This window comes from Melanotaenia boesemani, chromosome 9 (genome assembly GCF_017639745.1).
Source record: "Melanotaenia boesemani isolate fMelBoe1 chromosome 9, fMelBoe1.pri, whole genome shotgun sequence".
In the NCBI taxonomy this organism is placed as follows: Eukaryota; Metazoa; Chordata; class Actinopteri; order Atheriniformes; family Melanotaeniidae; genus Melanotaenia; species Melanotaenia boesemani.
Window position 1 is genome coordinate 21,927,920 of NC_055690.1, and position 27,795 is coordinate 21,955,714.

Below are 27,795 nucleotides of genomic sequence, written 5' to 3' on the forward strand. Positions count from 1 at the left end.
GGAAACATTGTGTAAACACGCCATTACTGTAAAACCAGTTTTTGGTTTTATAGCAAACCAGTAAACCAGTAAAACCAGTTTTTGGTTTTACAGCAACAGAAAAAGAGAAAAACAAGAAAGATATATGATCACCTTTTAGGTTTAGATACACAAAATTGTCATCATATAGGTCGTCTTACATCTCATGGCTCCAAGTCCAGTTTCCACTCTACTGTAGCTCCAACCCTAACCTTAAATAATGACTGGGGACTTTATTTTCACTGATGACTGAAAGCAGTGATCTCAAACTCCGGTCCTTGAGGATGGTCTTGCAGGTTTTAGATGTTTTCTGCTCCAACACACCTGATTCAAATTAAATTAATCCAACAGCTTGTTATCAAGTTCTGCACAATGACCAATAATGTATAAAATTTGGTTTAAAAAAGTACCATGCCTTTAGCTGCATCTAGTGTCAAATTTGGGATAGGGAAAATATGATTAACAAATAAAATGAACCAGATCTAAGCCTCTGATGTTGGAAAATATTAACATGAAAATAAACTATTTACAATAATAGCTAACTTATTTCTAATAATAACTTATTTACAATCCTCCTTCAGGCATTTATGAAATCATTCAAATATAATTTCTATTGATCCAAGTAATATATTCAGTTTTTTTTTCTATAACAGTACTTCTTTGATGCCTTGAAATGCATTGGTGCAGCTCAACGCCTTTGCTTCATTTGATATGCAGGGATCTAACATGCAAACTGTCCTCTTCTTTGTCTCAACTGCTCAGCTGCTTGCAGCTTTTACCCTCAACTCTTCACATTTAAGCCACATTACCTTTTTAGTTCCTGATATGAAAGCTGTTACAAACCCACTCTGAAAACAGACAGTTTCATTATGTTTGTCCCGTATGAAACCTTCACGGTTGTAATCCATGTGTTGTTTCACTGTAGCTCAGAGGTGAAGATATTCAGCCATGGTGTTGACCACTTGTTTGCTTTGGGATTTTTTTCCTTTAACATGTAACAACACTATGCTGCCATGTTTACAGGGTTAAAATAAAAACATATTTAAATGGAGCTGTAAAAGATTTGTTTTGTCCTTCCGGAACAAAATAGGTGAAATTTATGTGCAGTTTGTACTGTATAACAATGTGTGCATATTTACATTATCTGTTAATACATATTTTTTAGTGCCATAAGTTCTTCCAAACAAAACTAATAAGGTGTATTTTAAGATTTTTCTGTGTTTTTTATCATGATTTTTGTCATAGCTTATGACATTACCTGTCAGGTGAAAAAGAATGGCATCATAACTTAGAGCAGACTATTTGTCAGATTTGCAGCTAATATTTTGGCAATTAAATATCACTAAGGTAATAATGTAATCAAATTTTAATACTGGAATTAAATGAACAGGAAAAAGACCATAAAATCATTAAGCAAAATCATTTCTTTGACAGTTAATCATCAAGTAAAACTTTATGGTGGAAGTAGCTTTTGAATGAAAATTAAGCTGAATCTCTTGAAGAGGTAGACTCATAAGCACTGGGAATGCCTTTGTGCAGTATGTACATGTGTTGTGTAACACAGCTTTTGTCACTCATGTTAACAATCTGCAAACATTTCAACATCAGCGGTCGTTCAGGTTAAAGACAATAAATCATGACGATGCAGATTAACGGAAGCAGAAACATGTCTGGTTTGAACAAGTCCTGACTGGTTAACTGTGGACTTTTGTTCTCAAAAAACTTAGAATGTCTGCTGCTTTCTTACCCGAGCTGTCGAAAAACCCACTTATTATTTGTGTTGACAAAAGCATATTCATTCAGGGAAACTCTTTTTCTCCTTAGGAGACTGCTGTTATTGTTGAGTTGAGTTTTGCTGTGGATCCCGAGGCTGCAGCAGGATTAACACTCTTGTTTGGGAAGATGAACAGACGAGTTTGAGTTTCACACTCAATTCTGCTGAATTTTGCTACAGCATGTCGTGTATGTGGGCAATAAAATCTACATACTGATGCATGACACTTAACATTTTTCCATTTTAGTTCATAAAATACAGCACTTGTTCTGCAAGATATAGAATAGCTGCAGTTTTTCTTTCCACACAGCTCAGTACTAATGCAAAGACATCTGAGACTTTGTATGATTCTTAGTGTTGCTACTGTGACAAGTTTAGCTTGTGTTTTGTTAATTAATAACCAGATACATGATTACATCTCCGCCTCTTTCTCCCCACTTTTTGTTTCACTTCCTTCATGGAGCTAACCTCAATTCCGACAGACAGCAGATCAAACAGTTCTCCTGACACATGCAGCTTGTCGTCAACTATTTGAGCACAGCATCGCACATCAGCTCGAGTTTCTGTCAACTAGAAAAAAGGTGGCTGTAGTTTGAAGGTGCAATTAGTCTTATGGGCTTTTTTTTCACAGGTGAACACATTTTGCATTTAGAAGGACAATAAGCCTTAAGTTCTGCTGTTTATCAGGTAAAAACTAAGGATCAACTAAAGCAGAATAAAAAATATGCTGTTACTTTTATCCACACATTCATTTGCATATTCAAAAACCAATGCCTATATTACCCAGAATGCCACTCAATCAAATAAAATTATTAATATGATAATCAGATAATACCAATGTTAGAAATACTTCTTTCTACTTGTTAAAAGGTTATCATACATGTTAGCTTGATCTTAGCTGATATATGCATATTTCAGGTAGACACTTGAATTTATAAAATGATTTCTATTTATTTACTGAAAGCTACACTGAGTTTATGGTGATAAGTGACATGTGTAATCCATCTGACACAGTGACAAATTCTCAGTGCAGCAGCCAGCACATCAGCCTGCCTCACAGTTTAAAATGCTCCCATTAGTGTGTTTCAAGCTTTCATGTCAATAATCCCAACTGTGTTCACAGCCATTAGAACCACTTTTAGTTTAACCATTGCTAGTTTGCTCTTTTTGACTTTAACCTCTACCTCACACACTCATCCACAGTGAGAGCTGTTCAGCCCTTACATTAGGATCTGTTTTAGAGTATGGTGGGACAGCAACTCTGAATGGTGCAACCTTTTTATCGCCATATGAAAAAATTGACATAGTCACAGTGACTTCACTTTTTTAACTTTTGTTGTAAAGTCTGTCACCATGTTGTCTTTTTATAATCATGTCGGGACCATATTTTGAATCTCATGAAGTACTGAGAAAGACATGAAACTAGCAACATATACCATAAACATATCAGAAATTCTTTTCCTGAGGTAACGAATCAAATAAAAATCTAGGACTTCTTATGACTTGCAGCCATAAGAGTCACTCCCTTTTTGACCTTCTGATAGAATTCCACTTTAAAGCTTTTGTGCTTTAACATCACCAGACTGAGAGGTTGCTTCCACCTTTTTTACACAGTTTATGATCAGTAACATCACCAATGGAGGAGCCATGAAATGAAAATATATCCAACTCCTCTCTCAACAAACAAGACCTGTTTGTTAATTCTGTGGAAATGCCCTTTAAAAATCAGAATGATTTTTGTCCCAGGTGCATTCAAAACTGCTGTTGCTAACCCATAGATACCATGTATGTGGACACTCAGGTCTTATTTAATCTTTAAACTTTCCTTTGAGAAGATATTATTGTCATCCACCACTAGATGTTACAGAAGAGCCACATTTCACTTTAATAGTACCTCACTGACTCTTTTCATGTTTTATCTGTCCTCTTTTTACTTGTTGGTTGGCAGGTTGGCTGCTGGCATGTGGAAAACTCACCGCTCAGTGTGTCATTAATGTTTTCCCCTGACCGGATGTCTGAATGGGAAATCTGAGGAGGGTATCTGGGCACAGAGTCCACAAGGGTTTTGTGTGTGTTTGTGTGTGTGTGTGTGTGTATGTGTGGCTAGTACAGATACATCAAATGAGGATATAGGTTTACAGCAGGTCTCTGGACAATAATGTAAACTATTACCAAACATTTTTAATTGCATAATTTAGATTTTAGAAGCACTACTTAGCATTTCTTTGTACCATCATTAGTTGTGATATGATGTTGACAGTCTTATGTAGCTGATTCAGCAAGCGGTAGCTTCATCACACTCCTTTGAGGTGTCAGATATCAGCCTGCAGCTCTCATCGTCTCTGCTCAACATATCATGACCCAACACACATCAGAACTGTTGAACAGGAGTGCAACCATGAAATGAGCTAAGCATGTGAATAGTGGGTTTTTCTTTCCTAGAAATGATAATGAAATTTCCTTCTATAACTAGAAAACAGAGGGCAGAATTGTCTTAGAAATGGAGGAATTGGTAAAAGTGCCTATAACAGTCAGATACTGGTGGAAAACTAAGTAAACTCCTAGAGCCCAGAGCAGCAAAGGTCCATGAGTCCAGAGAAAAGAAAGTGAAATGAGAGGAGAAAAAGGGGTGTAGCAAAGTGAAATTGCCTACAGTGCTTTTTGGAGAATGTTGAGAGTCGTCCCCTGGGTGGACAGAAAAAATAACTTCTCAGAAGCATCAACATGCTCTGAGCTTCATGGGAAAATGCAGCTGAGCTTTTTTCTCACATGAGCTTTTTTTTTCTCTCTATGCTGTCTGTTTGTTCCAAAACTAATTTGCAAAACAGAGGAGGTTTATTGGGAATGTAGCCTCCGTTTTTATTCACAGCCAAGGGAAAGAAAACATCATTGATCTGTTGCATCTCCTTATGACCAGACTAAACCAATTGCATTTCCATTATTCAATGAAACTTATTGATTATGATGTGTTGGTGCATCGTGCGTCCAGCTAGATGTGTGACAGTTATTGACTGAGTATTAGCAGAAGAGGACAGCAGCAGAAATATTGGATGGTTTGATATGAACAGAGGAAAAGCTGAGCTGTTTGAATGTTAACATTTTAGGCTGATTGTTTGATGTCATGTAAAAACATTGTGGAAAGGTGACATGGGAATAAATCCCTGGGGGAAATTCCCTGTTTTTTTTTTTGTTTGTTTGTTTTTTTTTAATCAATTTGTTTGGTTTTTTTATTTAGTTTTTTTTTTTTGTTTCTTTTAGTGTCTTTTCTACATCTTACCAGAATTTCCATCTAGACATGACGATCTGTTTTAGAAAGATTAATGCAAATCCCTGAGTGTCTATAAAGAGCTTCAGACAGACTGTAGATGTTTCTCTTTGCCTTTAGTGTGGATTTCAGGAGATGAAGTAGCTCCTGACATTAACGTCTGCACAGTAAAAGGGTGTGAAACATCATCATGAAATGACTGCCACTCATTTGCAGCTGCTCTTACCACCTCTGAGAAATGATAAATAAGAGGATTTCCACTCTTGAGTTCAGCATTCATTTGATTCTTTTAGTTTTGGTTTTGTTGATCTTTTTTCATACTACAGATATATGATGGGGTCTGAATCTGCAGCTGACCGTAATGTAATGTTTTTATTTCTTTGCAGAAACATTAATAAAACAGCTGCAGAAATGTGCATCAAACTGCATTAAAACAACCCTAAAAACATCCATTAAAGTGTTAAACTCAAGCGGTGCTGCAGTCTCTCTACAGCATCCTGCAGCTTTGTGCTGCTCCTGTCAAAACTGTCTGCTTAGGAATCACTACCCCAACAGTCACTCGAAACGACTACAAGGGCCAGTGCTTATTTAGCACTTTTTTTGTTAATTTGTTTTTATTAAAAGGCCTTTTTCCATCCTGTGTGCTCGTGCAGTACAAATGGCATGTAAAAAGCTTTGATGAAAAAATTTGAGTTAAATTGTTGCGACAACGCTGCCCTTACTCAAGGACGAGCTAACATGAAGCCCTGCAGCTCTGCCCTCTTGTGCTGTGGGACACATTTATGTCCCTCTGACTCACATCTGCACGGACGAGATGACAGCTTCAGTGAAACTATGTAGTGAAAAGACAGATTGGATGATTTATTGATTTTAATGTGAGCAATATTCATATGCAGTGAAATTTGATTGGGTCACAGACAACACAAAGAGCTGCAGTGACTCAGCTGCTTCCACCATCAGATCAACTCTGCCTGGTAACAGAAGCTGCTGGACATGATGGAGGCGGCTAGAGAAGGTTTATGTGTTTGATCATTAACTGAATTATAAAATACATACTGATGCATGACACTTAACTCTGTATTTAAACTCAGTTATGGTATAAAGTTGAGGTTTTAATGAAGCTATTAATGGTTTTCCTTACCAGGCAATTATATTTTATGAATTGGCATGTATGAACAAAGTTATTATAAACTGGACTAAGATTAAATTGAATTGGACTGTATATATATTTACTACTTTTTGATCAGCAGTCTAAGAATACTCATCGCAGTTCTGCTGCTGTTTACAGATGCGTCATGAACCCCAGTTAGAGACACGGAGAAAGGGCACAAATGCAGCACTATGACAGCAGGCGATTATAGGAACTAAGATTTTAGAAAAGAAACAAAAGGGGCTTCAACCAGCGGAATAAACAAGAACTGGAAACTAAGTACAACAGGAAGTGAGACTAACTAATATTAATTTAACAAGAACATGGAATTTTTTTAAAACACAGAGATTACAGTCCAACATGAAGAAATATCAAAAATAGAAACAGAAATCCAACAAGAACTTAACCGAAAACAGAAAAAAAAAACAGACATCATGACAAGATGTTCCCTGAAAGCTGCAGGTATCTCACTGATGTGACAACATCTAAGAAACTGTTTAAACTGTTCAGCAACGTGTCATTTGAATCTGATGAACACACATGGCCAAAATCTGATTTTATTCCAGTGAGATGTGATACTAAAATGCTCAAATAAAACAAAAAATATGACTAACTTTTTTTTAAAGGAGGATTTCATTTTTATTCTGAATTAAAGAGGAATTAAAACTCATGGCTGTTGGTGTGAAATGCTGCTGTATAAAAAATAAAGCTCTTATCAAACAGTTTGGTCCAAACTTTGTTTTTTTGGCAGACCTCACAAGACAGATGCAAGATAACAAAAAAAACCCTTAGACATGTCATATTCCAACATATTTATTAGTAAGATAGTGACTGGAAATGACTTTCTCGTGTGACATGTTTCACAAATAACTCATGTGTTTTATCTACTAAGTTTATCAGTCAAAAGAGTTCTCATCCGCATTGAGAAGCATCTTAAGACCAATAAATTCCACACTTTTATTAACATATGAGCAAACATCTGTGATGATGCTCAGATAGACCATCAGCTGATCAGTGGTATTTTGTTATGATCTGACTTGTATAAACCCCGGTGACAGTGTATGAATTAATTAAAACATCTTTGGCTCCTTTGTAAACATTGCTAATAATAAGCTAACACCAACTAACATCAGTGAGGATCTTTTGCATTTACAGCTCGTTTGTGGCTGATTAGACTTCATTTTTGAGTGAGCTTACACTTCGCATGGGATGAAGAGAAGCAGTTGTCTCTCACCTCACCTCATCATCTCTCAGATAGCGAAGCACTTCAGTGCTCCTGTGGGGAGGCTGTAATATCTGATTATCAGAGAGGATGTGGAAGGGTTTAACAGATGATGGACAACTGGAAAATTTGATTAGTCCTGCCAAAATCTTTAAAAGGATTGATGAGTGCAGGAAATAGGCTGTTTGCGTTACTCCAGGAAGACTCTTCACGAAGTTTAAAAGGAACAAGTAAGCTACCGAGAGGCAGGGAGGGCAGCTGTGGGCAAAGCCTGTACTGTCACAGGGTCAGGTCGTCCCCCAGAGGACAGGAAACGGCCAATAAAGAAGTGTGACCCTCCTCTCTCGATGCAGCTGCACTTTGAGAGGAAGTAGAGGAAGGGAGAGACAGAGAGATAGCAGCACTGATGCCGACAGCCAGAGTGAGCGAGCTGAACATCAGAGCTTCTGACATGAGCCTGTCTTCAAACTGTCAAAACAAGACCTTCACTCCCATGGGTGACATGTCAGCAAAGAACCAACGCAAAGGGAAGCAGCCACAGCACAGACTGTAAGTGATGAATTTGTATTAACTTTCTTTTTATAGTTTGGTAAAATTGCTTTGGCCTTAAAGAGTGAAAGTCAGCTTGAACTTAGAGGAAAGCAGATTCAACTCAAGCTGCATTTATTCTCTTGTTTTAGGGCTGTGCACTGATTCATATGGTCTCAGATGGCTTTTCTATGTTGGTGGAGTTGATCTAGAATATGCAAGAAAACTGTGACAAATGGCTTTTTTGCACTACAGGAATAGTGGATTTGTGGTTATAAAGAATACTCATCCTCATCACATCTGCTTCATCTTGGCACATTTTTATTAATTAAGTATTAACAGATAGTTAATTTTTAACTTTTAAGTGCACTACAGTTGAAGTGAACAGAAAATATAAATTAAATTGACTTTATGGATAGTTAGTTTAAAAGATTTAATAATTTTTATGAAAAAATTCAGTTGGGTTAATTTAGTATTTATTTAATTAGTTTAAAAAAAAAAGGATTTGTGCATTTCTTTTCACTTTTTTTCTGACAAGCAGTCAGTCCTAAACTCCAAAATAGTTAATTACCCAATATAGAAAAGCAATAAATCCTCCAAACTGAGAATTAGAACAATCATGTCCCACTGGGACTTTTCTGCCGATCAGCTAATGGCCTCAACCAACGGCTAGAATGATCTGCTTCATTTTTGGATAATCAGTCAGGTGATTCAGTCCATCTGTGTTTCACTACTTGTTTTTTTTAGCCAGAAACCCTAAAACTGACATATTTGTAATTAAAAGTATAATCACAGCCCAGTGTTTAAAATGCATAAACCGCATTTAGTTTATGTATTGACTGTGTTAGGGGGAAGCAGTTGTAACCGAAACACATTCCTCTTAATGTCATGAATGGCGGCGGAAATGCAGACAGTAAGACAGGAGGCAGACTCATGCTGTTGACCGAGGTTTATTCCAGCATTCAAAACAGAAAGCATGACACGACAGGGGTAAACACAAGGACCTGACCAAGACAACTGAAAACCAAGGGGCATATATACACACAGAGGGAGTAATGAGATACAGGTGAAGTGAATGAGAAATCAGACCAGGTGATCTAACGAGCCAGGAACAGAAAACAGAGCACATGATCAAAGACAAACAAAGACCCAAACCATGATCGTAAATCAGAAACTAAACATGACAAAAACCAGAACTATAAACCAACATCATAACTACAAAACGACATACATGATCATGACGCAAAAACATGACACTTTAAGTTATTTCTCACTTCCTGAAAATACAACACTATTCAGGCCACGCTGTTGATCACATTTCTTTATCTCACAATGTGAAAACCCAGACTTTGTTTTGACTTCCCTCTTCTCAGTGTGACACAACGAAGCCTCCAGTCCTACATGTGACTCACCTCATCTGTGTGGTTTGGACCTCTCTTTGAATGTCTCTGCTTATTTGTTTGTTAAATTGGTTATATATACTGACAGCAAATGTTTGATTCCAGCATAGTTTCTGTGTATCTGTGTGAATGTTTGTGTGGTTGATAGTCCAGCACAACCAAGCAGTCAAGGGGGAAAACTCATTTATCTAATTTAATGTGTAGTTTGCTAAAGAAGAATTCATTTAGCTGTGTGAGAAATGATTTACATGTAGTTTTAGATTTTGGTCATAAAGACTTTATAAAAGACTTTTTGGTGAAACAGGTTAACTGGAACCACAGTGGGGAGACTCCACTAATATAGTACTGTAGCATAAAAAGATGGATCAAGTCGATTATCTGCATTCTGTATGTACTGCAGCGAACCAGTCATCTTCACCAAGGGGTGGGAGGCAGTACTCGGTCGGCTTCTTCTTCAGCTGTGGCTGAACTCAGAGCCCCTCGTTACCTGGTTTGCTGGACGATGGCTCATCATGCTGTCAAGCTGCTCCAAAGATTGACATGTTACACCATGTCCAGCTCCAAGTCTTTGTTACTGGCGCTGTATTCCTTTTTCACTTTACTAAGCTCACTGAATATTTGGTCTGACGTTAGGGTGAACACATTCTTTGCCCACTGATGACACCAAGGTCACATAGAAGAAGAACTGATGGTTGAGAGCTGACTTTTTAGTTTCAAACCAACTTTTTTTGGTCTGAACACATTGCTTTGTTCAAAATTAGGCGGACCATGATGGAGCCCTGTCGGTGTGAAAGAGGTATTTATGAAACTGAGACCCTGAAGTGAGACCAACCAAACTACAGCCACAACACAAAAATGTTGCCATTTCTCCAAATGAAGCTGAACATTACTGTCTGTGTGTATGAATTAATTGCTCTTTTTAAAACCTGTTTTTTGGATTATTGCCATTTGATATTTTATTATTTTACATGTCTGTTATTTCCTTTTTTCTTCTCTCATGTTTGCTGCTGTAACGTAGGAGGTCTGCAAACTTATTTTCACAATTGAAACATTTTGATTTAACTTGTTTAACTTTGCACAAATATCTTTGAGAATTTCCTCTGTTAAGGAGATAGGAAATGATGACCTGTTTCTTTTTCATCTTTTATCAAAATTCACTATTTTAATGATTTTTTTTTTCCTATAAATCGTCTCCTTCTCCTTTATAGTTTCAACATCCTATTAAGATGTTAATAAGATACAAAACATTGTCAGAGTCACAGCTTCATATGGTAAGGGACATATTTGGAAATTATTATTAAATATCTTCATGTGTGATATTGTTTTATTTTTTGATAGAAGCCTGTCAGTAAAAGAAAGAAAAAATTCTTAATCCCTTTGACCCTCCTCTTTGTCGTGTCCCAGCTGATAACATTATGCAGAAGGGAGAAGTCGTCCCGTCCTTTGGTGCATTTTGATTAAACACCTTCCTCTCACATCCGACCTTTGACTCTTACTACAATACTTTAATCACACTTGGAAAATTCCATTTTCTGGTGCTCAGAGCTTGATGGGGTCCAGACTTAAACCCTGACTGTGATTTAAAAAAAAGAAGATTAAAGCCCTCATTTTTCTGCCACAGCATATTTGACCTCAATTATTTAGCAGAAATATTCAGTCATGTGGATTCACCTTTGAAGATTTTTAGGAAAAAGACCCCACCTTTAGTTGATTACTTGAATAACTAAATGTTGGATGCTGAACTAAAGTAATTACTTGTTAGTGATAATTAATGGGGTCCAATGAAAATTATCCTCAAATTGTTGCTGTTTGAACAAAATAAAAACATTTGTGTCAATAATTAATCTCATTATGTTTTACCACCTTTTCAGGATCTAAATTAATTTAATTTAGGCTGAAATAGGTTGGGAGACAAGTGTCGTCCCTTTCGTTCAAAAAGTTTTTTTAAATAAGTTTTACCACTTTGTTCAGATTGGTTCCCTTTCAAAACATATAGGTGCTCCTGATGATTCTCTGCTTTGTTTTCCTACAGAGGCCACAGGATGATTTCTGTTAAAGTTTCTTTAGCAGTTGCTTCTCTGGCTTTTCTCTTTTGGTTTTGATTGCACAGTTGTTGCTCTTGTTTTCCATGTTTATCTCCTTTATTTTTCTCCCCTTTCTCCTTTTTTCTTCTCCTCACTCCCCTCTTCTTTTTAAAAATATTGACAATATTGGAGTGTCAAGGGAAGTCTTATATCCACAAATCTTCACTCCCTTTAAACTCCCACTTCTCCCAGTAAATTTGTTCAGCTCATCATTGCAGTCAGACCATCATTCTGCTTAATATGATGCTGGACAGGACTAAGTAAAAGAAAAGAAAAACTGGTAAGCAACCAGTCCAGAGATAAATCAAAGATAAAATCTCAAATCTTTCAATCATTTTATTAAAACTGTAACAGGTATGCATATCAACACTTACAGCTACAGAAACCCGGTGTTTATTGAGTAATTCTTTAATGAAAAGTCAGTAAAACAGTAACTGAACTAAACTGGTGATCTAGTTTTAGTGAACAGCCTCGCTCAATACAACAAAATGTGATCCTAAATTAAACTAGAACTTGAACGCATTGTTGCTTCTTCCCATACATGTGTTAGTGTCCCCTGTCTGAGTTCAAGCCTGAAGTGAAAACTCTCTCTCTGTAACTGAGACCTGCCAATGAATTAAAGCTGCTGAATAACACTAATTCTGATTCCCAAAGCTCCCTGAAACCTTTTCATTATGTTTTCTGCTTTGGAATAAAATCCCAGACCAACTATGCTGACATCCAGCCAGCCAGTCAGTGCAGCTTAACAGTTACAAAGGAAACTGCTGCGTGCGCCTCATTTACCCAGAGTGCTGGGGCTCCTCTTTACTGCCTGAATAGACCACTAGGTCTCACATACACAGAATGTCTCCCACAGTCTGAAACACTTGTTCAGTGGAGTTGAGGCCTTGCAGGGCGAAGCTATTTCTGTTGGTTAATATGTGCAACCTGCTCTCTGCTTGCATTTAAGAGCAGCAGTCACTGAATATATGTCATTGTGAGCACTGCTAAGCCCATGTTTGCTATGGTCAATGGGTAAACACCTGAAATGTGATTGGCTGTGGGATTTCCTGGTGGAGTTTGATGCCACCCAATACAGAGAGACTGAGGTTTAACAGGAAGAGATGAGGTAATGTCGACTTTGTTATCTGGCAGGGTGACATCATTGCTGTGGCATTCTGTGTTGCCATAGAGAAAGAGGAGGGAAGATGGAGGGTGACAACGTTGGGGCACAAAAAGGGGCGTGGGAATAGGACAACTGCATTTGTGCTCGGTGTGTTAATGTGTAAAATCTGAGTAAATCAAACCAGTTTGCTTTAGATAAATCTATTCTTATTTATTAGTTTTGGAGATAATCATACACACAGGGAAATTTCCGCTTGTAATCTATGGAAAATAGCAGGCTTGGAAATTTGGCTCAGGACCAGGAATCCTGGGCTATTTGTGTCTCATCTGAGGGGGAAGACGGGGGTCTCCCCCAGACAGCCATTTCCTGAGATCGACTTTCACCCGTCTTTGTGTTTGTGTTCGACCATCCCTCAAATCAACACCCCTGTCGTTCTTAGATGTTGCTCTTTCTCTTTGTCATTTCAGCCTATGAGTTCAGTAACAACAGCTGAAAATTCATCCATTTCCCCACCACAGAAACATTTGTTTCTGTCACTCTCAGACTCCACATGCTCAACATTCACCATTTGATTTTTCCTCCTTCCTCTAGTAACAGAGCAGCAGACCAAGCAGGTTTCTGTATTGGCTTATTGATCCAAAGCATTTCTGCTGTCTTTGCAGAGAAACACAAGACGGTTGTCCTCCTGAGCATGAAGGAGATGATGGAAGAGTTAATAATTAATGAAAGGATGCACGTGTGTATGTGTGTGGGTGTGTGTCTTGGAGAGCTGGTGCTCTTCTTAAATCTTTCATTTTTGTGTCTGTCAGTCAGTAATGAGCTGACTCCACACCTCCAATAGAGCACACATGCAGTGTTTCCTCTCGACCCGTCCTATTTCCTGTAGCCGCCTCAGCCTCCACGTCATTAAATGACCCGCAGCTGATATGTACACACACAGACACACACACATCATAAAATGGGGACCAGATCATGATGGTTGGACAGGTTTATGAGTGGGAGTCTACGCTCTGGCTTGGATTTACTTTACAAGGCAATTTTGTTCTACAAAAACACTCGTGAAGATCAGACAGTAAAAACTGAAGCTCCGATTCTTCAGTAGAAAAATAATTTATTTTGATAACTGATTAGGTATTCCAGTATCTTTTAACTAAAAAAATGGAAAAAGGCCAAATATGGAGAGTAGCTTTGTTGGATTGTTTGAAATTGTAACCCAGAGTATTTTAACATCACCTTTTTTAACCATGAAATGAGTGCATATATGCAGCTTCTTTTAAATGCAGGGCCATCCTTTGAAAAGGCTCTTTACTCAATAGATCAGTTTTTATGCCTTACTACATTTGACCTCACAAATGCATCATTAAACAGCTTTAATGAACAGGTTTGCAGCTTTGCAGTCTCATCAAACAATGACAGATGAAGAATGTTTGGGTCTGCATGAAAGTACGTGTGGGATTAATAACTGATGAGAGTCGAAGGAGTTGATAAAGAGGCAACAAGACGTCATTGCCTCCATGTTAACTTGTAGGATTATTCAGGGAAAGCAGCAAAGATGTTTGTGTCCTGGAGGAAGGTCAAATGTTTTTACTCCCATCTAAGAAATGGTTGCAGTTTAGTAAGTCCTTTGAAAGAATATCTAAAGCAGCATAGAAAATGACAGTTGGAGCAACAGCTCAGATTCAGAATGTTATAATTCTATTATTTCTAAACAAAGCCCATGGCAACAACTCAATAAACAAGATGAAATAAAATAGTTACTGATTAGCTAGACTAATCACTGTAGCTCTAGTAATATTATCAATACTGTAATGTCATTTTTAGTCTCCTTATTATACTTGGATAAGGAAACTAAGTCTGTTTTTAAGTTAAGACTGTCATTGTTTTTATTGTTAATATTATACCTGCAGCAATTTTCTAGATTTATTAGTCATTTTTTTATTATTTGGTACTAATGTTTAGCTCGGTTAGGGTTAGTATGACTACATCTAGCTCATAATCCAGATCATGCAAAAAAAAAAAAACAAGTGTGCTCTGGTTAAGGCTGCCTCCTTTTGACCTATATAAGGAATATATTACTCTTCCAGACACTTTAAGAGATTTTAGCAGAAGGGGGCAGATGCAGATTTACTAACTCTATCAGATTTACTTACTTTATCTCAGCTCTTCTGTCATTGGCTGTTTCCTGTACTCAGGATTCCAGATGGACGTAAATGGTGTTTGAGTTATTTATGTCTGAACAGCCTACTGGTGTGCATTTCTTTGTCATTTTCTTTGTATCTCAGGTCATATTATTGTCCACATTATTTGCCCTTACTGTCTTACTACAAATCTTCTCAACTCATGTTTTTATTTTGTCTGATTACGTTACAATAGTTCATTCATTTCTTTGCGTGTTTGTGTGTGTGTGCGTGTGTGTTTGTGCATGTGTGTAGTTTAACAACCATGATAGGCTGTCAAGCTTTCATCCCGGAAATTTTTACAGCATCATATCAGAGTAAGCCAAGGCTCTCAATGAGTGTTTAACACTGCTATCAATGCAATCCTCTTACACATCAGTGCCAAAGCATGCACAAGCACATATGCACAGAAACACAAAACTGAGCCCACAACCACATGTTAAACACAACTAACCACTATCTTGGAACAGGCTTTCATTTTTACTGTCTAAAACTATAAAATCTTGACTCTGTGACTGCTTTGCCTCTATTTTAAGATTCTTATCCTGATGGTAGGAATTTTGGTATTCCCATATAGGAGTCACCAATGCATTCACTCATATCTTTAATACTCCCTGCCCTACCCAGAGACATTTTTGTGAACCTCACAGCATTAAAATTCCTCCTGCCTCTGTGAGTCTGAGCATTCTTTCCAGACATGACTTTGCCTCAGAAGGGCTCTGCACTGAAAACCAGCAAAAAGCTGAGTAGCTGCTGTCTCAGTGCTGCGGATGTCTTCTGAAAGCTTTGACCCACTTCCAGGTCTCCTCCTCCCCCCATTTCACTCAAACAGGCTGCATAACAAAACAGCTCTGAAACAATCTGCTGAGCTGCAGCAAAGCTCTGCATGCAGCCACTGGGGAGACTATCTCTGTCTGTCTAATAAATGAACTGCATGTGTGTGGGTGTGTTTGTGTGTCTGACTGTGCCTCAAGGTCATTCAAGGTGTCATTGTGTGCAGCCTACAGAAGGTGCCATACCTACAGCATAATCATGGAGGGTTGCTGGCTGGTTTTAGGCTCAGGCTCTGCAAAATGTAAGGTATTGCAGAAAAATGCTGTTGCAGAAAGGTATGCTTAATTAGTTCTCCAGTTATTGATCAGTTGTTTGGGCTGATGGGCACTGGTTGGGTTGTGGGGGCTGCTGTCTAAGCTGCCCAGCCACTTCTTGCAGCTCATCCGGGGGGGGGGCTCCCGAGGCGTTCCCAGACCAGCCAGGAGATGTAGTCTCTCCAGCGCATCCTGGATCTTCCTCAGGGTCTCCAAAATCTCCTTGAAGTGAAACTCCTCCGCCCGAGTTTTTGCCTCATCACTGCTGAATCCGCACTCTGCTTACTCTGCTCTGCTTATATATATATATATATATATATATATATATATATATATATATATGTATATATATATATACACACATAGCTGTTCATTCCCTGTCTGAACAAATGCAAACATTATAATTTTTTTTCAAATTGAAAAAAAGCCTATAGCAAAATATTCTTTTTATATAATATATAATATATATAATATGTCACATCTGGACAGCAGTGGATCAGCAGGGGAGCTACAGTCAGGACATCAATCTTAAATGCTTGTGAAAATCAGGATTAGATGAAGTACATTGTGAATTATTGTGCTCCTGTCTCTAACCCGAGTTTTCTCTGTAATGCTTTCGGATCAAACAGACGTGGTTTTAAGCTGCACTGAGCAGAGACGAGGCCAGACGGCTGGCTGACAGGAGGGAAAGCTCCACTGGGAAGGAGTGGAGTCACTTAGTCATGGATGTTAATCACAGGGATTTAGACAGAAAACAAGCACACACTAGCCTGCAAACACATCAGCCATGTACAAACTCATATGTGCATTGATGTGTATATCATGAGGCATAGTGCATATTTTGGATAATGTATTGACATACTTGTATGAGAGCAATAAGAGGACTTGGACATTCCACATGCTTTCTCAGTTACTTTTCATTTTTTCCTGTTAGTTTCTAAATTTGTGTTACAAACAAACTCCCTTTGAGTCATATGAGATCATGAACTTTTTACCTCCCAAGTTTTTCTTAAATAAATCAATTACCAGGAACTATCCTGTGCTCACCTGTTTAATCTGGAATCTCAGACCAGCATCAGGGTGTATAATATATTTGTACTTAAAGGGAACTGGAAGATGTGTGTTTTTTCCACCGTATCATCCTCATCTGCATGTCCCTTTGTCGTCTGTAATTCAGTCTGTCGATATCTGACACTGATCAGGCTGACTGACCAGTTTGTGATTGAATGATGCTGACAGATCCTGAGTTTGTGTTTTTGCCTCAGTATCTGACTGTCTGCTAACAGTTGTAGATTGTAATGGATTACTCTGGCTGATCGATCAAGTCTCATTTCAGCACAGGCTCATTTTCAGAAAATTAAAGTTGATTCAGCATAGTTTCGACAGCTGGGATTTATTCAGTTTTATTACATTATTACTAATTACTCTAGCACAAGGAAATGATCTTATCCAAGGAAATCACCATGGGGAAATGTGGAAATAATTTTTATAATTCAGTTAATCCTCGTGAAATAATCGGTAGCGGATTCTTTAAAAATGATAATTAGAGAATCTTGTAGGCAGCAGATACTGGGGCTTATGTGCAGTAAACTTTCACATATGCAGCTCAAATCACACCCATAGAGTCATGCTGGTTGATGTCATGTTTAACTTCTGACTTTGGCTTTGGGCTCCAGTATTTCCATTACTCTGTTTTTCCAAAGCCATATGTTTCGTCTTTTGGATACTGTATGTGACAGATCCACAAAGTGACTTACTGTCAGCAAGAAAACTGTAATTTGTAGGCTTGTGGGTTGTCATTAGAAGAGTTAAAGTACAGTTTACAGACTGCAGCATGATATGATGTTCTGTCAACACAAAAACAACCTAATGTGGTCTGTAGTTCTTAAAGTTCCCGGTGGTCTGATCTTCTGATGAAGGGAAATACAGACGTTTTGTTCACACACAAGTATACACATAACAGTTAGTGCTGAAAAAAAAAAAATTACACTGCTACTAAGCAGTTGTTTTTACTCTTAGGATTTTTGAAAATCTTATATCAGTGTAAATCAGTGATTTCATAAAAAAATGTGAATGATTACTGTCTGTTTCTGTGTCTCAGGTGTTGTGAGTGCAGCGCCTCACTGTCCCACTGGTATTATGAAAAAGATGGACGGCTTTTCTGCAAGAAGGACTACTGGGCCAAATTTGGGGAGCTGTGCCATGGCTGTAACGACCCGATCACCACCGGCCTCATCATGGTAAGAGGATCTATCAGCAGACTCGTCTCTCATCATCCCCACTGGTGCTTTGTTTACTGATAAAACTCGAGTTACACCCTGGAGCTGAGGCACACAGAGCAGGCGGACTCGTGCATACGCTCGAGTCCATACATTTACAGTGTCAGGTTGTTGTGTACCAACTTACCTGGATGCACCCTGTAACAGACTCTGATGCCTTTGGCTGCTTTGTCAAATTGTCTTACCAGTGAAAGTCAGAGCTGTTGTTGTGATACAGGAGAGGATCTTGTGCACAATAGATGTGGTCACAGCAGCAGGAGGCAGAAAAAACAACAGACTTTGCTTCTGCTGACATGTGTTGCTTAATTATAGAAAGGACACGACACAATCATCAAAGGAGAGATGTGTCTATTTGCTGGATCATGATTGTATCACTCACACTAAAACGTTTGAGGAATCTTATTAATATTGCATATTGGTGTAATAAAATATGTTGCCTTCATGCGTCTTAGAGCCCTGTTGTCTTGGTAGCAGCACATTAGTTGCAGATACAAACGGTTTTCATTGAGTAGCAGCTGATTTTGTGCCAGTTTAGTCATTTATTGGCTTCAAATACTGCTATCACTGCTGAGGTGGTTAGAGAGGAGCAGCCTAGGTTGTGCATTTATAGCTCAAATGGGTTCATGTTTATCTGTCACTCAAATCACCTCCCAGCTGAAACACAGTCATTATTATTATTAGAGCTTCAGCTTACAGCAACACACACAGGCATTCTTCCAAAATGGTAAAGTGATAATACACATAACGAACCAGTTTGCTTAGTTTAATCATCAGCTTGTCAATTGTGAGTATTTCCAGCTCCTTTCTTGTAAAAAAAAAAAAAAAAAACTGAATTTGTTCAGTGTACTTGCTAAGCAAAGGAAGTCACATGACAAGGTTAATTTTATTTTAAAGAAAAATTATTGAAGCAATAAAATCAAGACAAATTAATTTTTTTTTCTTTTTATTTATTTTATTATTTTTGCCAAAGTTGAAAATAACATTCAGGTGCAACTTCAAAAGGATAAATATAATTACAACATCTGTTTATTTCCAAAGATTTATGTTTGCTGAAATCTATCAGTCAAATGATTTGCAGCAGTAAGTCCTTTTTTGTCCTTTTCTTCTATAGCTGTTGGAATGCAATAAACACAGACATGCATTTTCTAAAATGATAGATTTCTGATCTGGTTTATTTGTATTGAAGTGATTTTTGCTCTGTTATTAAATAGGGAGAGGAAATATGTGAGGCTGTCGCCTACCTAATTTGCATAAAGCATATATGGCAGGAATATATTATCCACATGAAACATCAGCTAATAATCATTAGTGACGGTAAAATGTTAAAGTTCTCTTTGAAGTGGGATACAACTAAAATTATCTCACTTTGTGCTCTTACATCATTATGAGCACGTAATTCTTTTTTATAGTTTTATTTGAGGCACAAAATCAGTTCAGTGAAATTGTTTAGCTCCCCTAACAGTGCCTCTAAAGCCTCCTAAAAACCATGCTGTTTGCTACATCAATTATTCACAGACTGTTGGAAGTCCTTCAGTATGAGACGCTGGTTAAAGTGTGAAACTAAGTTCATTTTTGCACATAATCGGGTTTGACACATTTTCATCAAGGTGAGATGCAGTCAGCATGACGTCACAGCCACGTGTAATTTCTCTCTTCTTGGCTCTTAATCTGTGGGTTTAGTGTGTGTTTGTGTTTTATCATTTACACTGCCTCCAGACAGATTAACCTTTGCAGTGCAATCTCAGTAATGAAACATGTTGGAGACTCTAAAGTGAATTATGTGGAGAGATCGCTGCTTCTCTCTCCTCCTATGGTTTATCGCTCCACTTACTGTGCAAAGTCACTGATTGACTGTCTGCAGTTGCACTTTAGCAAATTCGTGATCCGTCAGGCTTTATTACCAAGATGGCCAGACCAATTGTATTACCATGCAGACATTTGAACCAAGGTCATCTCAGGACATCTATGCTACCCCAGAGAGAAGGTGAAGGTCTCCAGTCTTGCCCAGTCACTCTGACACCTGTGCAGATTGGCAGGTAAACACAATCCTATTTTCAAAGTTCACTGATGGTGCTGCTTCTAAAACACTGCTGCCACAGCAAGTGAAAACAGCTCCATGATGCAGAGATGAGTCAGAGTCGGCAGATGGTCTGCTAATCACATAAGAGTGAGGAGGAGTTTGTTTTCCTTTTCATGGAATTTCATCACCTCTGTTCCTGCAGTGTTTACCGTACATGCAGGGTCATGGTTTGGGCTTATTTTAATTGTTTAGAAACAGCTGTTTAAATGAAGTTAGCTTTTTTGTTTAATTCTCCTACCAAGGTTACATCTTCATTACCATAAAACAAGCAGTTTGGAACTGGAGTTGCATGTCTGAAAACTTTTTCTTTCTTTTTTTTAACGTTACATTCACCAGCTAATGTATGATTGGATCAGGCCTGTTTCTTATGTATTCACATACAGGTTATATTAAAGAAGTCATGGGAGTTGTAGTAGCCCAGGACTCATGCAGCACAGCCTCACTGTCACTGAAGTGCTTGTCAGATTACCTTGCCATGCATAAAACTCCTTCTTCTACACTTTTTTAACAATGGACATTTTTATTTGTCCACCATTTTCCACCAATAACATTTTAACAATCACACTAAAATTCAATTATCATTATCATTATCATTATCATTTGTTTTGTTTTTTGTCTGCCTTGTCTTAGACAAGAGATTATTGAAAAATGTGTTGTTTTTTTATATATTTGTACAGTTCCAGATATGGCGAATATGAAGGTGTTGTGATGCACCTTGGAGGATTGACACAGGTTGGTCAGTCAGACCATTGACTGGAGGGCAAAACATAAAACTTAGTTTGTTTCATTTATGCTGGTCTTCATTTTCTGTGACGTCCACATTTGTGTTATCCTCTAAACACATAAAAACGTTGCACTTGTTAAAGCTTTCTGTAATTCTTAGCCTTCTTGTCCATGGTAGTTATGATAAATGATTAAATTAGCTTCTTTTCTTTTTTCCCAATAACCAGATCTTCCCAGTGGATGGGGCCATTGTTCTAACAGATTATTTTACCTTACACTATAAAATTACATTGAGTGGACCAACACTGTGTCATTTCACTGTGTCAGCAGCCTCAGCCTTGAGTAAACCTGAAGTAATTCAGTCAGAGAAGGGCTTCTTAGTTATTTAGTACCTCAGACTGATTTACGTGCTGAGCACTGAGTTAACTGGCGTAATTGAATTTCCTCTCCTCTCACCCTTCCTTCCTTATGTGTGTTCATCACATCTCCACCTGACTGATGAATCTGCAGTAATCCCAGCCAATCCCATATTGAGTTTATAGTCAGTTCACCAATTTGCTAACAACTCAAGATAGAGATCCAGCAGACTGGCAGTGAGCCAGACTTCGAACGGGGAATGTTCGATATCCATGTTTAATCTTTCCGTTGCTGCTACAGTCTGTGGTTCAGCCAGCTGTCTGTGGTCAGCTTAAACAGCAAGGTGGAAAACAAACTTTATTATGTCTGAGCTCGAGTGTGGAGACATATTTGATGGTTTGTTGGTCTATGCAAGTAAAGGCCTTTTCAGAAGCTGTAAGGAATGAGGATGTTTCCAAAAATAGTGCATTTTATTCCTATCAGTTAAGCCCTGACAACCATTCTACTTTGAGACAACACCAGTTCTTCCTGGTACATGGACAGATCTTTAACAGGAATTGGAGTTTTGGTGATACCACTGACTGAACCTCTTTTATGCCATGTTGGTCTGATCTTCCTGTTCAGCTCTATGACAGATTTCTTACTGAATCGAACAAGAATGAACCACTTGTTGAATATTGAAGTTGGTGCTTAAACTTTTTCATGGCGTCTTTCTTCTCTATCTCTTCATTTTATCTCAGACTGAGTCCATGATGTGGAAACCAGATTTACTGTATGTGGAGCCATATCGTTGCTTTTAGTTATACTTGTTTTGACTGTTGCTGAGATTAGTTCTGAATGACTTGTTTATGTGTTAAGGCTTGTTGCCTTGGTTCTGAACCTTACAGATCCCTCCCTGATGATATTGCACGATAAACATAAAGTGAGTAACACGACTATGATAGATGCGGGATGTGACTTTTGGGAAAAAAGGAAATGCATCATGTTGGTTCAGCCCTTCAGAAGTAACCACAGAAAAAGTAAGAGATGTGATCATTTAAACCTTATAATTTTTAGTTGTACACCTCTGTATTTTGGGAAAAAAAGAGGTGATAAAACTGAAATAACATTTACAAAGACAACACATGCATACGGTTGCTGCTGGTGCTTCTATCTCATTCATTGTTACTACACATCACAACATGGGCAGCTGCTGTCCCGTTACATGAATTATTAGATTACATAGAAGTGTGTTGCCATCCACGGACACCTTTGTTGAACATTTCCATAACGCTGTGTTATTGTCAGAAAAGGTTTCAGTTAAATGATTTGGGATTTGGCCTGACTAGAAATGTGTTCAATCTTTGGGACTTTCTTAGTTTCACTTACTATCTTTTCACCCTGTAATGTCACAAGATGTACTGAAACAGTCGGAGGTGAAATCCAAAATGTTTCTTCTGTACTCACACACATTTTGGGAGTTTTTTTTTCTTTTTGGAATTGTACGTTGCCTAATGAAAATTCAAAAAACATGTTGTGATGTTACATCATGTGCTGTTCCTCTATTAACCCACTCTTGTTTTCACTTCAGCTATTTTGTCTGAGCATTTATACAATGTTTAGTTCATGAAATTACAATTGTTTAGTAAGTTTAAACAATTGAAATCATTTTAAGTTAAATTAAACTATTGAAATAAGGTATTAATTTTGGTTTTATTGTAAAACTGTTCAGCAGCTTTGAGTCTAAAGCCAAGACTAGGACATTTGTGATACACTCATAAGACCTACACTTGTGGTTAAAATTGAGAAAATGGGTTTCTTTTTTTAATTTCTAGAGGCTTGGCTGCTAAACCAGTGGAAAGTCCCAGATCCACATTATTCTTTATCATCTCCAACTGGTATGTTGTGGCTGTGTGTGACTGGGACTCTGAATGTTGCAAACCCCTAATTATTGTTTGGCCTCAAAGTTAAAGCAGACAGGAGCGATCATTGTTGGGAAATTATCTGTGTTAAGATGTGTTCTCTGGAATAGTTTTTGATTTTATCTGTACCATTTACTCAACATTACTGAGTATAGTTCTTTCTCAGCCTTGTAGGAACATGTTTAAATTGCATAACACTGATCAATGAATTGTGTTTTTATTTACTTCAAGGAGGTCAGAGGTCAAGCCCAGAAACAAAGGAGGTCCAGCTGTCAAGGTCACCCTGGGAGCCAGAAGTGACCTTAAGTTAACTATATCTAGACATTTACATATAATTTCCTCCTCCTGTGTGGAAATACTGACGAAAGCAGCAGCCTCTGCAGGCTGAAATCCCCCCTGAGGTGTTGATGTGGGCTGTTTGGTTTTTGTTCTTTGACCTTAGTGGCGACAGATATGACTAAACTTTACTTTTGCTTTTTATGATGTACATGTTTTTTGATAGAGGCAGGTTTTTATACTACCATCAACCTTATTAAATTAGAAGTGTATGAGGAGGTTTTTTTCTATTGGTGCTAACTAATGGTGAGTTTATAAATAAAAAGGAGAAGTGAAAAGTCACAAATACAGTTAATTGGCCCTTTAAAGACGCACTACAGAACTTTTGCAATTTTCCCAGTGTTGGCTAGTTCAGCATCCATTTTGCATCTTACCTGTACTGTGAGATGCCTCCAGCCTTATCTCTTGTTCTGTACCTTTCTCTCTTTTTTCCTGTCTTCCATGATAATGTCTTCTTGCATTTCTTTGCTGAATCAGCCATGGTGTATGTTAAAAAACGGCTGTGTTTTATATCCATTTGCTAGCGTGTGAAGCTAAACTGGGCTGTAGCGGTATGTTGTGTCCCAGATGAAAAAGTGGTATAGTCCGGTTTCTCTGCCTGTGGATGCTGCTGGGCAGCGACAGCTCCAGAAATGCAAATGACAGATGTCCCTGTGCCATGAAATAAGTCTGGAATGCAGAGTTTTGAAGTCATAAAGTTACATAATGCATCTTTAACATCTATTTAGCAGCATTCTCTGCATGTTTTTGTTGGTACCAGTAAAAAAAAGTAGCTATGAGTGTAATGATTAAATCCATTTCTTTAGAAAAGGGATGTGCTATTTTTTCTTTCTGATCAAACACACATCATGTTTACATGACACTGGAGAAAAAAATCTCCCTCAGACAAAGTTAGATGCTGCAGAATATCTTCAATGTTCACACAGTCCACAGCGTTGTGGTGCTGGGCTAAAACCATGTCAAAAACTCGATTCCCCTCCCCATGCATGTACACTTGAACACGGATAGTGCTCCAGTTAAATGAGCAGGTCAAACTCCTATTGTAGGTCCACTCAGATGTGCATGTTACTTAATTTCAAGTATCTTTATTTAATAAAATATTTGCTGATAAGCAGTTTAATGCCTCTCCTTCCTTTAGAAAAAAATAAATCCATAAAAGATATCTGCAACTGTATCTACTGCCCAGTGGAGAAAATCAAATGTCTAGACACAGAATTAAAGGACAAGGGTCTTGTTTTCAGACTTAGGGATTTTTTTTAGTCCTGCTAGGGACAAAGTTCATCATTAAAAACTGTAAAGGGGTGATTTAGCAGTCAAGCAGGTCCACCACAGGATGCCACGTCAATGTCACAGTTTGCTTCACCATGATGTGAAAACTTCATGCAGAGGCTTAACCTTACTAGAGCTGGGACAGTAATACTGTATATCCATAATAATTTCATAATAAGAAGATGTTACAGATGGACACCAAGAAAAAGTCCAAAATCCAAAGCTTATTACAATTCCAGGGTCAAAATTTAGAGGACAGCCAGTAAATCAGGCAAAATGCAAAGATTCAATAATAGTTCAGAAATTCATAACACAATATAAAACAATAGGAAACCAAGAGAACAAGAGGAACATAGAAACCAAACCAGTGAAAACAAAGAATGCAATAACAAGTGATGAAAAAGCTTTATTTACTGAACCAGAGATAATCTGGCAAATGAGAGGTAAACACATGAAGATAAAAGTTTCAAAGAAAACAAGAAGCACAAAACAGACACAAGTACACAAGAAAACCCCTTAAAATAGAAAGTAAAAGTCAACCTAACTGCAGTTAAAAAATGTAACCGTATCAAGAAGTATTATCAAAGTTCAGCTGTTTATTGTTTTAAATTAACTCTTATTTATGTTACATACAGTCTTTCTCATACAAGATAATAAAAGCCAAACAGCAACTGAAAACAAATATAGTTTAAAGGAAAGGTCAAACAAAGGTTTCAGTCTCCAACATTAGAGACCTGTTTGTCCTCACTGATTGTGTTAAATGATTTTAAAGTATTATTCAATCCCTTTGCATTTTTTTATTTGATACAAGACCTGTACAAAAAAAAAAAAAAAACACTCAAACTACTACAAATACTCATATTTGCCTGTCGACCTTCACCCTCAGTGGTTTGTGTAGTGAGGCTTCCAGAACTCCCACAGCAACTGTATCATGTTTAGCCTACCAGCCGTCTCTCTCTGTCTCCACCACCTTATCATGACAGCCAGCAGGCAGTACAGAGAGTAGCCCTCTATTAATATCTGCACTCAGACGGTCCTTCAGTACTGGCTTTCTGTGAGGAAGGGTCAACACTTGGTGGCATTCAGGGCATGTTGGGGACTTGTTATCCTGATCTGTCCTCTTCACAGCAAGGAAAGACAACAAGTACAAAACAATTACATCCACTCAAGAGCACATACAATAAAAAACTAAAGTTGAATTTCTTTCAGTTTTACATGCTTTAGTCATGTTAATGTTAATGTCCATATGCCTCTAATTACTTGAATTACATTAGTGTAATAAAGTAGATTTAAATACATAATAAACAAAAACATTAAGAAAGTTGTTATTTAAGATAAAAACAGGAGGCTGGGAGAGGAGGGGATGATAAACTCACTGAAGAAACCAGGCAGTAGAGGTGGAGGGGTGTGTGTTGGAAGCAGCCGGCTGGTTGGCGCATGTGCAAGAGTAGGTGGAGCCAAGCCGGAAACGATGAGGTCATTGCAAAAGTAAGAGGGAAGAGGAAGGAAGGGAGGGAGGGGGAGCTTGGAGGAGTGACATTAATTCAGAGATGAGCTCAGCTGCAAAGGCGTGGGCTGCTCTTCTCCCTCCCCCTGCAGCTCTCTGACTCTGCCCGGCTTGGCCGCTGCCAGTGTTTTGTTGTGACAGTGGGGGAATCGGCTGCCTCAGTAGAATGCACTAGAACAGCGAGGAGAGACGCTGGCTCTCGCTGACATGGTGGGAGACTTATTTTTCTGGAGCTTCTGCTGTCTCAGGTTGTGGAGGAAGGATAAGAAGGTGAGGCTGCTCTGGGTTAGCTGGTGTATTATGGGTGATGCTCTATATTCATGAGCCGGTGACGAGATGGGCAGGGAAGCTGCTGCTGAGATGATTTACTGGTCACTTTAGCAGAGTCTCTTTTCCTCACATTTCTTTAATTTTAAGAGTCAGACTTTGATGTTTTGTGTTTTGTGGGTCATTTAAATGGGGTTAGTGTGTTGCACTGTAATTACAGATCTGCCCCTTTTTTTTCCTGCACTCTTTTTCTCATTTCATGAAAAACTGATGAGACATGACATGCCTGCTATATTTAGAAACCATTCTCTCAGATAGCCCAGTTCAAAGAAGAATTCAGCGTGCTTCAGGAAGGATATTTTATTTACCACTTAAACTACATCAGTTTCCTCATTTTACTACACTGATCGTGAGACTTGCCGAGAAGAGTGAACAGGGTGAATATATTAAAGCAGAGGCCTGTGTATACTGTGGTACTGTAGTGTTTGTGGCAGAAGGGGGTTTCCATCCAGAACGCATCAATGTGGTCTACTGTTTTCTATCTTAGGCTTTCAATCTAATTGTATTTGCCCCAATGATGTCTACTGTAGCTTGTTTGTGAGAGTTTTGACAAGCAGTGACTTCTTCTTTTGACCTTATTACAACCAAAAAGCCTTGATCACATCTTTCTGCAGGATTGGGATAATTTTCTTTAAATTAAACATCAAGAATTCCCTTTGACACATATTTTGGGAATTGGTTCAGCAGTAGCTCGCTTTCTATGGGGAGTATCAGCTACTGAGTAGCTAGGAGTATATCCAGAAATCATCCACATGAAGCAAATTTTTATTTTCAGTTTTTAATCTACATTTTGTTTGGTATATTTAAGTTTAGCTTATGAAGGAGTCATTTTCATTACATAAAATATGAGGTTTCATATTTTTGTGAGGGATTCCTTAGTTGGTTCTTAATGAGTTTGGCCTGCATAGAAATACAAATGAATGTGATAAAACTAATGTGCCAAAGTCATTTGGTCTGTAAGTCTTCAAACATGTACTACATATGGATAAGACATCATTGGGATTGACTAAGGACCACAAGTGCGTTATAATATGTACTACTTGGAAAACAACTACTAGTAGTTACTTAATCAATAATGACTGTTTAACGATAGTTGCCTTGACAGGTTTGGTCTCGATGTGTAATTTTGGAAGAATAGTACCGATGTGCCAACCTCTCAAACCATGATGGAGTCAGTTTACCATGTTCAAATAATTAACTTTTTA

At 38.0% G+C, this 27,795-nt stretch overlaps 1 protein-coding gene across 3 annotated transcripts in view; it reads left to right on the forward strand.

Moving 5' to 3' along the window:
• The window catches only part of limk1a (LIM domain kinase 1a), a 48,207-nt gene that overhangs the window by 5,914 nt on the left and 14,498 nt on the right, over nucleotides 1-27,795 (forward strand). The window contains exons 1-2 of one of the 3 annotated variants that reach the window (XM_041994678.1): nucleotides 7,827-7,978; nucleotides 17,913-18,051. In XM_041994678.1, coding sequence (XP_041850612.1) covers nucleotides 7,836-7,978; nucleotides 17,913-18,051 — 282 coding nt within the window. In that variant the 5' untranslated portion in view covers nucleotides 7,827-7,835. Of the gene's footprint in view, nucleotides 1-7,826; nucleotides 7,979-17,912; nucleotides 18,052-26,348; nucleotides 26,534-27,795 lie in introns of those variants that run through there. The other 2 variants (XM_041994677.1, XM_041994679.1) reach the window with 2 other exon arrangements.